This window comes from Mastigoproctus giganteus, chromosome 2, assembly GCF_048544385.1.
Source record: "Mastigoproctus giganteus isolate SK-2022 chromosome 2, ASM4854438v1, whole genome shotgun sequence".
Lineage (NCBI taxonomy): Eukaryota > Metazoa > Arthropoda > Arachnida > Uropygi > Thelyphonidae > Mastigoproctus > Mastigoproctus giganteus.
The window spans coordinates 174516805-174529702 of record NC_143576.1 but is presented as its reverse complement, the minus strand read 5'-3'; the positions used below and the strand labels follow the sequence as shown (position 1 = coordinate 174529702).

General features: G+C 34.7%; 1 protein-coding gene across 3 annotated transcripts in view; it reads left to right on the top strand.

The window, feature by feature from the left end:
- LOC150089761 (eukaryotic translation initiation factor 4B-like) overlaps positions 1 to 12898 on the top strand; it is a 310970-nt gene that overhangs the window by 113047 nt on the left and 185025 nt on the right. For all 3 annotated transcript variants that reach the window (XM_090368790.1, XM_090368789.1, XM_090368788.1), the window contains exon 7: positions 6702 to 6968. In XM_090368790.1, the coding sequence (XP_090224916.1) occupies positions 6702 to 6968 (267 nt within the window). The remainder of the gene's footprint in view (positions 1 to 6701; positions 6969 to 12898) is intronic.

Here is a 12898-nt window from a genome sequence, read left to right as displayed (position 1 = left end):
ATATCTCCCTGATAAATTCAAGTTTTGCCAACTCCTGTTCTAGCAGATCTCTCCAGCCTTCTTATATGTTAAGTGACCATTGTGCAATATCCATTACGATTTCTCAACAGTACAAGTCCAGAGCTACTTCATTACAACCAGATTTCATCCTCTTCTCGATAAAAAATGTTGATTGGCCTGTATTTGACTTCTCTATTAATGCTGACTTTCCTCATCAGAGTTCTTTACCTCTTCATATAAATGCCTCTGTTTTGGCTGACATTATTCAGAAGGCGATATGTAAAGCATCGTATAAAGTTTCCCTGAAAAAATGTGTAACAACAAGAATGTGGCCTTGGTGGTCCTCTGAATTTATTCTCAATTTAGAGATATAAGAAGGCATTATGTTAAAGAAATTGCAACTTGTAAAAGAAATACCTGGATTGATTTTGTTCAGGGAACTGGAAATGTTGATGCATGGCGCTTTTATACAAGATCTCTAGAAACAAAGTCTTTTTCATCAGAAATCTTTGGAACGGTAACAGAAAACTTAGTGAAAAAATCCTCCTGGGCAAAAACAGTAAATGTTATATTAAACAATCTTTTTCAAGATGACGATTTATCCCAGGATTTTGAAATTCATAAAAGAATTCACCATGCTAACTCAGTATATGTCTCTGCTTCTGTAACTGATCTTTTTACTGAATCTGAACTTTTCTCAGTTCTCAAGGAAATTAACATGAAAAAATGGCCTTTCCTGGATCAAATTGAAAACATCTTCATCATCCGTATGGCTAAATTAAACCTGTAATGATTTTGCATTTAATGTACAGATGTCTTCTGGAGGGTCTTTTTCCTTCTTGCTGGAAAACGGCTTTAGTTAAACTCATCCCTAAACCGAATAAGCCTGCTTCTGATCCTTGTTCATTTAAACCAGTTGCTCTATTGCCAAACTTTGGAAAGTTGTTGGAGACACTAATGTCTCTTCATTCTCCTTCAGTATGTATTCTCTCATGGACAGTCTGCTGAGGGTGCTTTGGTAGATTTTTTCTATAACATTGCAAATTCATCCAGTAAGTATACTCTTGCTTTCTTTGTTGATTTCGAGGGAGCATTTGACTCCCTTTGGTGGGAGGGTGCCCTTGATCGATTAAGACTTACTGGCTGCTCCAGGCAGTTATTTCTTCTATTTAGAAGTTACTTTACAAATCGAGCTATTTTTATAAAATCAAGTTATAATCAAGTACAAGGAAGGTTTTGTCATGGTTGCCCTCAAGGCTCTATATTAGGTCCTCAATTGCATTAGTGGAACTATATATTGCATTAGTGGATTTTAAGACCATTTGAAAATGTAAAAATTATTGCATACACTGATGACCTAACAATTCTTATTCCGGGAAATACTTGTTTGGTACTTGAATCAAAAGCTAATATTTTCCTGGCCGAACTTTTTGATTGGACGGTAGAGAATAAACTTAAGATTAGTGCTACAAAATCTAATACGATGATTTTTGGAGCGAAGCTGAACGTTAACAGACTGCTGTTAGTAAAAGTAAAGATCATCCGACTTCCATTGGTCGCTCAGACTAAGCTTCTGGATGTCATCATTGACAGTAATCTTTCTTTTCTTCCACATGTCACAAACTTAATGATAAAAATCGGAGGTTTTCTGGAGCTTTGATGAGAGTAACACACACACACACACACACACACACACACACACACACACACTGACTGGGAATTTTCAAGGAAAACTTTGCAACTCTATTATAATGCAGTCTTTCTCCCTATGGTAACTTATGCAACTAGTGCATGGTTTCATAGGATAAGAATTATTCAGTTACAGAAGAAACTTGTCTCCCTTCAGAGAATTATGCTATTATCTATGTTGAGAATGTGCAGAACTGTTTCTACGGTGGCTCTGCATGTTATAGCTGGCCAAATGCCTCTAGATCTTTATGTGGCTTACAGGGGTCTTTGTTACCGTGTCAAAAAGAGAATACCTACTAACTTTTTTTGGGCATAACGTTAAATTTACAAATGTTATTTAAAAAGAACGATCTTATTGTTGGAATGAATGTGTGAACATTTGGCAGACCCATTGTGATACTACTGCTACAGCTGGGCTGGTGACAAGAACATTTGTTCCTGAGGTTTCTTTTCTTATTAATAAGAAGCAGAATTGTTGATTTTCTCTTGACATCTACTCGTCTTACATCATAACAGGGCATTGATCCTTGAACCAGAAACTTTTTCAGTTCAGACTTTCTAGAGTGGACTTATGTAGCTGTGGAGAAAGCAAGAGCTGGAAGCACATATTGTATCATTGTCCTTTGTATGACGACTTTAGGGAGGAATTAAGATCCTCAATAAACAGATCATCATCGAACAGTTTTGAATATCTACTCATTCAGGATGCCGGCTCTTATCAGTCAGTGCAGATTTTTTCCGGGAACGTTTTCCAGGGTAGGCGTGATTTTTTGGTCAACACAAATGACACTGGTATGGGCAATGAGGTGTAATAAAGTTACTTTGTATCATAAGCTTTAAGTGGATTTTACCTCTTGTAAATAACTATATATTTCATGATTTTATCTTACCATTTGTACCTGTGCACTCAATTCAGCTGCCTAGTTAGATATATAAAGGATGTAGGCATTTGTGATTGTACAATTGATACTATGTATTCAAATTTGTATAAAAGTTAGATACACTGTTGAAATCAAACGTAGCTTTGATTTCAGCACTCATTTTGTTAGTAGTCATATATCTATTTGTATCTACTTGTAAATTTTGATGAAGTTGTAAATAATGTTAAATTTAAATTTGTTGTTACAACTTTTTTTTTTTTAAAGTTAACTTTAAAATGTTTAGTTAATAGTACTTTGTAATTTTATCCTCTGTTTTGGGGATTAAGTATTTGCTGCTGATAACTATGTCATTGTTACTGCTAAATGTTATGGCATTTAGCAGTGTTCATCAATATCATCGATGGACACTGCTCTTCGTGGACTAATGTTATTAGTAGAGTCCCCCAGGGTTCAGTGTTGGGTCCATTGTTGTTTTCTGTATTTACTAATGATATTGATGAAGGTATATCAGAATTAATAATGATATTGATGAATGTATATCAGGATTAATGTCTAAGTTTTCAGACAGTACGAAGGTTGGCAGGGTTGTTAATGACAGTATGCTACTGCAAGAGGATCTAGAAACGTTGAGCAGATGGGCTGAGAGGTGGCAACTGAAGTTTAACATTGAAAAATGTAAAGTACTGCATATGGGTAGCAGTAACCCCAGAGTAACATATCAACTGTGTGATACTATACTCGAGGTGGTAGAGAATGAAAAGGACCTGGGAATAATTGTGCAGTTAGATATGAAGTTTTCTGAGCAGTGCAGACAGTCTGCAAGTGTAGCTCGTGGCTCCTTGTCAATGATATACAGGAATTTTTCTAGCAGGGATAAGGAGGTGATTATCTCCTTGTATAAGACAATGGTCAGGCAACACCTTGAGTACTTTCAAAATGTAAGAGCAATGAAGCTCAGTTTTTCCTACTTTAAGTATTCTTGTTTAAATATAAGATTGATATCACACCTTTATTGTAGGAAATCTTGACCCGACGCTCACATCAAACTAATCCAATTAATGTAATATAAAATCATTAAGTATTAAAATCTTTAAGACCACAAACATATCCCTATCGAAGGATTGTTGAATGATATGATATGATATGATATGATATGATATGATATGATATGATATGATATGATATAAAAAAACTAAACTTGTCTTCAATTCACATAGTCTGCCAGCTGCCACCAAGGAAGAGCCAAGCGCAGCCGACGTACGTCCACTTACCCCCAAACTAAACCCATTATCATTGGTAGACCAGAAAGAGAAGACAATTGTCAAAATGTGTTAAAACTATATTGAATTAAAACCGTAATTAAAATATCGTCGTGTCAAGATTTCCTACAATAAAGGTATGATATCAATCTTATATTTAAACCTTGAGTACTGTATACAGGTCTGGAGGCCTCATTTTAGGAGGTATGTAGTGCTGCTAGAACGAGTACAGCGAAGGGCAACAAGATTAGTGAATGAAACAAAGGGTTGCTCTTACGAAGAAAGGCTTAAGATTTGCAAATTACAGTGTCTGGTGACCAGGCACCTAAGAGGTGATCTGATTAAGGTGTATAAGGATAAGGCATTGAATGGTTTGTGCAAGCTCAATGCTGATGGGATTGTTCCTCTTGTTCATATTAATCACCTGAAGCAACACAAATTCAAATTGAGGAAAGACAATTGTAGAACAGATGTGCAGAAATTTGCCTTTAGCCAGCTTGTGGTTGATTGCTGGAACAAACTTTCATCTGTCGTTGTAGTTGACAGCTTAAATTAATTCAAGGCAGAACTAGACAAACATTTGGAGCGAATGGATGGATGAAATAGGAAGGGGTTTTTTTTTTTTTTTTTTTTTTTTTGCTGATGCTGTATAAGCTTGCTTTCTTGCATTGTATGCCTCTACTAATGCTAATGCTAATAGCATTATTGTTAAATAGATTTTATTTATTTGTGAAACAAGGCAAAGTTGAACTAACATTCTTGGAACCCCCCCCCCTATCCTAAAACATACCTACTTACTTACTAGATACAGCAGCAGAAATCTATAAGAAGTTGAAACAAGCTTTTGGTGACAATGTTTTAAGCTAGACACATACGTACTACTTGTTTAACCATTTTAAAAACAGTCGAATGTTGGTTGATGACGATGTCGCCCTGGGCATCCGTTATTGATCACTACCCTGGGAAATGTTGCAAAAGTTCGGACAGCGATCCATGAAGACCGTAGGTGGACCATCCACAATATTTGTGGTAGGACCACTGAAGTTATTTCCACAATATGAGAGATGCCAAATGCAATATCAGCTATCACGTTGTGAAGGCACCCACAATATGAGATACAATTAAAACGATGCCTTTTACACTACATTCGGAATTCAAATTTATGGGTAAACTCTGGTGTGTCTACGCCGATATTATATAGTTTATTACCTAAACCCATAAGGAATTATGCCTTTTGCATTTCATCTTCTAATATATTGGAAATGTAAATGCACAGATAAAGTGCACTCGAGTACATCACAGTTCCCACCTAAAGAATTGACCATGCTATTTTGTATTAATCATTGACTTTTTCTCCTGTTTCAAATCAACAGTTATTATTTTTATAGACATCACCATTGAAGCCCTAAAAAAATCACCAATTTTTTAAGATCAGCTTATGTGCTGAGTATAAAATCCATTTTGAATTAAAGGCACATATTTAGGGTTAGAAAAGCACAAGTTAATACCAATTCTACGTTGTTTCTCACCTCATAAAACCCAAGAGTACATTCATAGAATTCATTGGGAGTTATATTTTAGGATTTGGTTTTTTGCTTACTCAAAATGGAATCTTTTGGGATTGTCGATTTCTTTCGTCAGTTGCACTTCCATATTGAAGTATTTTGTTTAGAGGAACCAGTTTTTAGTATAGCATTAAACAAGCAACATTGAATGATGTGGTTTCATAATCTGAGCTTTCCCTGTACACATGTGGCATCAGTAAGAGTGATACCACATCACTGTGCCCGATTTTGATTTTGTCACTTTCTACGTAAGGAAATACTCTATTCACTTACAGCTTTCTTTATAGTTGACTTTGCAAAGTAATAAAATATTACAATATAAACTTTTAAAAGAAAGAGCAGAGATAATTGAACTAAAAGTAAACAGTGGTTCTTAATACAGATGTTACTGTTATACACCACTATGCGAGATGCAAAATATAATTGTAAAAAATGGACAAGGGGATCAACTTTATACTGCAATATATGATTCAGATGAATTTTCAAAGCAAGCAATAGAAGTTGACTTATTTACCAATATATACAACATTTATTTTTGTAGGATGCCCATCATGCTTACTATATGTCCCACATATACAAAAATTTTCATCCGTGCTCTGTTTCTATGTTGAAAGCATACAATTTCATATTTCATGATCGGTTGCTTTTGCATTATTGATATTGGCTGTGCTCTTAGATAACAATTTTAATATAATTAATATATCTGACAAATAATCCTTCCCATAAATGCAGTATAAACCCAGTTATCCAACATCTGTGGAGGTTGGGGAAAGGATACCTACATTATATACAAAAAGTGTTAAGTTAAACTTCTTAATAGCACCATTGTATATGCTGTACTTTGGCTTGATTTTTTAAAATACTACTACTCCCACTGCTTTGTTATCCTGATTGTGCTTTTATGTCATAAACTGTTGAAAAGCCAAAATCATGCTCTTTCATAAGTGCATTATGACATTCACTTTTTTCTAATCTATAAATATGCAGTTTATGTTATAAGATTAGCACAACATATCTGGTTTGGTTTTTTTATATGCTGGTTGCATGAACAGATAGCTAATATTTTTATTATATTTCACAAGAGGGTGATCATAGAAACTGAACTCTTATTCATAACTATCTGCCAAATAACAGGTAGTATCCAGATTTTACTCTCTACTTATCGATATTTTGGATAAACTGTATTAATGTAATTTCTTTCTTATATTTTTTTCTGAATGAGAGGAAATTTTGAATACATAAATGCATTTAATTGATAATTTGGCTACATTCATATGTATGTTATTTGGTTATTGTTTGGCTTTCAGATGGAAGTCAGCAGAATAGAGGTTACTCAGACCGAGAACCATATAGGCAGGGACGAAATTATGACAGAGATTCAGGTTATAGCAGAGATAATTATGGGAGGGATAGATATAATCGTAATGATAGAGGATATAACAGTGAACGATTTGATCGTGGAGAAAGAAGTTACAGCAGTGATCGAGACTGGGATCGAGGCTTTGGTGATAGAGATAGAGATCGTGGTTCTGAGAGGACATATGGAGAAAGAAATTATGACTCATATGACAGAGGTAATTAAATATGGGATTGTGTGTGTGTGTAGAATAATTATAGAAAGTATAGAATAATTGGTGTATAAGAAAGATAGAAGAGGGGGGATGTGGAGTATATATATATGAATAAACTTGTGTAAGAAAGAAATAGGAGGAGGATCTTGCAAATAGGAGTTATTATAAGGTTGGGATGGGTTTTCTCTTTTTTTCATTATTCTGTGGTTTATTTCTCTGTTTTATTGGAATTTGTTTCTGGTTAATTGATGCATATGAATATAGGGACTCCCCAATTTTGGAAATAAGGATGCATTGTGACATTATGTTCTTACCTTAATTAGAGTGATATCACAGTTCCACCCAAGAAACACTACGACACACAATGCCAAAAATTCAATATAAGCAAGTATGTTTTCAGAGACATATAAAAAATGCTCTGTTAAAAAGAGGTTAACAAAAGTACAAACTGCATGACATTAGATTTCGGCTGCACCTGTGATGACATTAAATTCAAAGGGAACAGTGATGCTGAGAAACATACAGCATTCCATTTGGGAAGGGATAAATCAGCTAAACTACATATTTTTACAGTTTTTTTGATACCATTTGTCCTTCCCTTAGCACAAGTTGGCTTTCTGCAGTAACTACTAGTGATTTATCTCTCAAAATGGAATGTTGAATGTTTTCCAGCACTGTTGTTTCTTTTCAGTTTCATGCCAGAGTTCCATCTCAAGTCGGCACCTCCGTAGCCAGGTGGACAGGAGCAGCAGTGCGTAGCACACGCTTCTTAATTAGACCGGGGTTCGAGCCCATGACCACCAAATACGGAGGATGCAGAAAGGTCAGGGAATGACCACCGCATATCCCCGGAGCAATATGGCCTAAGTTGCTAATGCTCCTAAAAAACCAAATAACAACAACAGCATCCATCTTAAGTCTGATGTTTCGCATTTTATACTTTTTATTCTCTCCGTCTAACATAGTGTTTTTTTTACATTTCTAAAAACATGCTTTATTTTTATACTGAATTCTTGGTGTTCTGTATCATATTTCTTGGATGGACCTGCGATGTTACTCTAATTATGATAACAATATAAAAGCAAGTTACATCCCTGAATTTCTTCCAGTTACTCTGAGGATGGAATTAAGTAACTATTTTCAAAATTGCCAGTCATAGCTAAATTACTGATTTTTGAAACGTAATGTTCCTTACATCTTACAGAGAATTTACTACTTTATTATTATTTATTAAATAAGTTAGTGCCTGTAATGTCTTTGTATAGTTATGTCAGATTAGCCAGATTTACAGTCCTGTTTTTCTTTATTGAAAAAAAAAGTAAACAGAATTACAGTAGAACGTCAACTATCCGGAAGTCAGTTATGATATGTTATGATAGAATGTCAGTTATCCAGAATAATTTGAAAGGCTGATCTTTCTTCTGTTTTTTTATTAACAGTACTACAGTAAGCTCTTGTTATAGTGGTCATGTTTGCAAATTGAATTTTGATTATAATAAGCGAAAATCGAGTTTACTACCTGTTTATAACAGATTATACAAACAAAAAAGCCCAATAAACTGAAAACTGCAAATTGTTTTTATTATTTTATGGTTGTGACCTCTAGAATTCTATGTAACCTTCCGAAACGTGCTTTAGAAAAATATCACAGAGACTACTGGATTTTCTTGGAAACCATGAGTGAATTTCAGATTAGTTTAGCCCCAGATTCAGTAAGGATAATATCAGCCCGAAACTGTGCGATTTATTATTTTACTCAGTTTTTAACGGTAAAATGTGAACAAAAGAAAATGCATCATTTTAACAATGCAACAGAAAATGGAAATTTTTAATAGAATTAGAAATGGTGAAAATTTAGCAAATCTGTCCAAAGAGTTTAATGGGGGTCTTCAACAATTTACGACATTACGAAAAATTCCAATGCTATAACAGAATTTGTGTAGATTACGGATAGTGAAGGAGGATTTAGCAGGAAAAAGTTGAAACCTGAAAATGCCACTTTAGAGAGTGCACTCACTTTATTTTTTTGTTTTCTTCAGAGCAAAGTTTAGGTGAACCAGTGTCTAGCCCAATTTTGTGTGAAAAAGCATTGGATTTTAATCAAAAATTAATAGGTAATAAAGATTTTAAGGCAAGCACAGTTTGGCTGAAAAACTTGAAACTGAGACACAGTATACATGAACTAGATATTCAAGGTGAGAAACTTTCTGCAGACAAATGGGCAGCGGTGTTCTTTGAAAAGTAAGTTTTTTTAAGTTATAGCAAATTATGAGAAAGAAAACATTTATAGTGTTAATGAGACAAGCTTATTATAGAAAGCATTACTGAGGAAAACTCTAGCCACTAAAAGAGAAATGCCTGCACCAAGTTTTAAGATGAGAAAAGAGCGAGTTACAATTGCTGTGTACAAATGCCACTGGGATGCACAGATTGTCCATGCTCATTATCAGTAAATCGAAAAAACTGAGAGTATATAAAAATCTTTCTAATTTTCCTGTTTTGTATAAAATTCATAAAAATGCCTGGATGGATGTTTCTGTTTTCCGAGATTGGTTTATATTTTTTTAAAATTTAATTAATCTTATTTAATTTAATTTAAAGGTAAGATTAAATGTATTTAATCTTACCTTAGATTAAATTAAATAAGTTATTTAATCCAGTAAGATTAAATAAATTTAATCTTACTGGAAAAATTATCTGGAGAATTTTCCTGTTTGATTATCTGGAAGAGGTCTGACATCAGTTATTCTGGATAATGGACGGTCTATTGTATTTACTTTGATATGCTCAAGATTGCCTCAACTTATTGAAGACTTCACAAGGAAAATTTGATTTTTCAGCAAGATGGAGTTACTACCCTTGTCGAAATACAATTCAAATCTTCAAAAGCCAAAATTGAAACCCTTCTCTGTAATTCAGGTCCAGATTAAGTGATACATAAAGAAATATAGAGGATATTATTGCTTTAAAAAAACTAATAATGAGTTTATTTTTTATACGATTTTTTATGATTTTTTTTTAATTTGTGGTTTGATTTTGACAATAATTTTACGCTAATGGTAGGTAAAGTAAAAAATAAGGAGTAATTAATATTTTAATGCATTTACGTACAAAGTTTTAATTTTTACAAAACAAAAATTTCATGAAGAAACGCTCTACAGAGCTCACTCCTATTGGAAACTGACTACAGGGAGCCCACCCATGTTCAGGAAACTCACTTGTGAAAGGATTAATGATATTGATGATGGATTGCAAGGGAAGCTGTCAGAGTTTGCTGATTATTTATAGGTAAGGAGAGCGGTTAATGACCAGAACTAGTCTATGTTGCTTCAAAAAATTTTAACATTTTTACAGATATGGCAACTAAGTTTTAATACTTCTGAATGAGATCTTGCATCTGGAGACAAGCCCAGGAGTAACCTTATAGGCTTGGTGGGGGGGGGGGGGGGGACAGAGAGCTAAATGTGGTTCAGAACATGAACTTTATCATGCAATGTAAACAGGTAGTGTTTGCATTGCACGTGGTAAACATGCCGTCCTGTGAATGATTTATCAAAATTTGCAATTTTTATTATTATTTTTATTAGGTTTACTCCAAACATGAAAGGTATTAGAACCGGCACTACTCTAGTACTTTGTGTTGGTTTAAGGTTGAGAACAGAGAAGAAACTTATTGATATTGGACTTGTAATTGATTGAAATTTTAATTAAATACATACATAGGAAGGTTATTCCAAAGAACAGGAGAAAAAGAAGGGACAAAACTATTTGCTTAGTTTTAGTTGAACTATGAATGGGTGTCGACTAGTTGATGCACATTTGGAGGAAAGACATGAAATCAGAGATATAATTTAGAAGAATGGTTCCCATGGAAATAAGTAGTAAGATAGCACTTGGAAGAATATTATATAGTTATAGAAGCTGCAACTTAAAAAAAAAAAACAATTTCTAGAGATAGTTCAAATGGGGTAACTAGATTGGTAAGAAACATTGAGGTGCAGACTGCAAAGCAACATTATATTGAAGGAATGCGATCATACTTTCAATATAACGAGTCCCATCTACATAACCTTTTTTCCATACCCTGGAAATCAGGAAATTCCATTTGCAGAATAGTTTATTGGTATTTGCAAGAAATTTGTCTATGGCATGTAAGATTTCCTTGTCTGTTTACAACATGCCAACTCCCAAAGAGGTTCTTTCATTATATAGATAAGGATAAGCCACAGCAACTCGTGTTGTGTTTTTATTTACCCCCCCCCCAAAAAAAAGATTATTCCAAAAACATATTCTGCTGCTGATTATCTGTGACCAGTACATTTCTCTCCCACTCCCAAAAAATACACAAACATTACATCCATCCAAGTGCATTTCTCACATAAATCAATGGGCAAAGTGTTTAACAAATGTCTCTGCAGGTAACAAATGTCGGTTGCAGATGGTGCTGAAGAAATGCATGGTAGTACAGTAGAAATCTCATATATTCAAAATAGTTGAGAACATGGGTATTTCGGATAGTTAGATTTTTTTAGATAATCAGTTTTAAATGCACTTTATTTACAGTATAAAATGCAAGTTACATTGATTTGCATTTATGCTTTACACATTACACTGTACACACTTGTGCAGCTTTAAAATAATTACTTTTTTTTTTTTTTTTTTTTCCTGTTTGAAAAATATTCTTTTTCTTCTGCAAGATTCTGTGATTTCTTCAAAAATATAATTTGTTTACATTCAGTTCTTCCTGCATTAGCACATCTAATAGCAGTCTGAAGGGTATTAAACAATTCACTGGCTGTTATTTTCCATGGTGTATTCATTTTCAGTATCTGTCTGATTTGGATTAGTTTAATTAATGGTGAGACTATTTCCTAATCTGTCAAAAAGTAATAACCTACACCGATGAGCCAAAACATTATGACCACCTACCTAATATGATGTTGGTCCTCCACGTGCAGCTCATACCCAGCAAGGCATGGATGCTACAAGATTTCTAAATGTGTCGTGTGGTATCTGGTGCCAGAAATCTGCAGATCATTTAACTCCTGTGAGGTCCATGGTTGAGACGCCACAAATCGGAGTTGCTGTTCCAAAATAAACTACAGATGCTCAATGGGATTGATGTCTGGGGAATTTGGAGGCCAGGACAGTACTTGGAAGTCTTCCTCATGTTCTGCGAACCAATCTCGAACAGTCCAGGCGGTGTGGCATGACACATTATCCTGCTGAAAGACAGCACCACCAGAGGGGTAGACCATTGCCATGAAAGGGTGTACCTGGTCAGCAATGATGTTTAGGTAGGTGGCAGATGTCAGAGTGCCTGGCACATGGATGACTGGACCCAGGGTATTCCAGCAGAACATCGCCCAAAGCATGACATTGCCACCACAGGTTTGTTTTCATCCCACAGTGCATCCAGGTGCCATCACTTCCCCAAGTAAACAATGCACACATACCCGGCTGTCCACATGGTGCAACAGGAAACGTGATTCGTCAGACCATACACACTTCTTCCAGTCGCTCGAGGTCCAGTTTCGATGCTCGTGTGCCCATTGTAGTCTCTGTTGCTAGTGAACCATGGTTAGCATGAGCACTCGGCCTGCAGCTACACAGCCCCATTTTCAGTGTGTGCCGTAGTTCACCTGCTGATGACTCGCATCACAATGTTTTGGCTCATCAGTGTATATTGTTATTATGAAAGCAAACTACAGCTGTTTGCAGATTAAGCTTTGTCTCTAGTTTTGTGCATTGCTATAACATGTCCAAAGTATTTATTAAAGAGTTTATCAAACTGTGCAGAGAAAATCCTTGCTAATGTAAAGTTAAATTGGAAGAATACATAAATAAAAATTTTAATTAAAAAAAACAAAAAAAACTAGGAATTATGATGTGGTGTCTGTTAAAAAAAAAAAAAAAAAAGCATGCTAAATAGA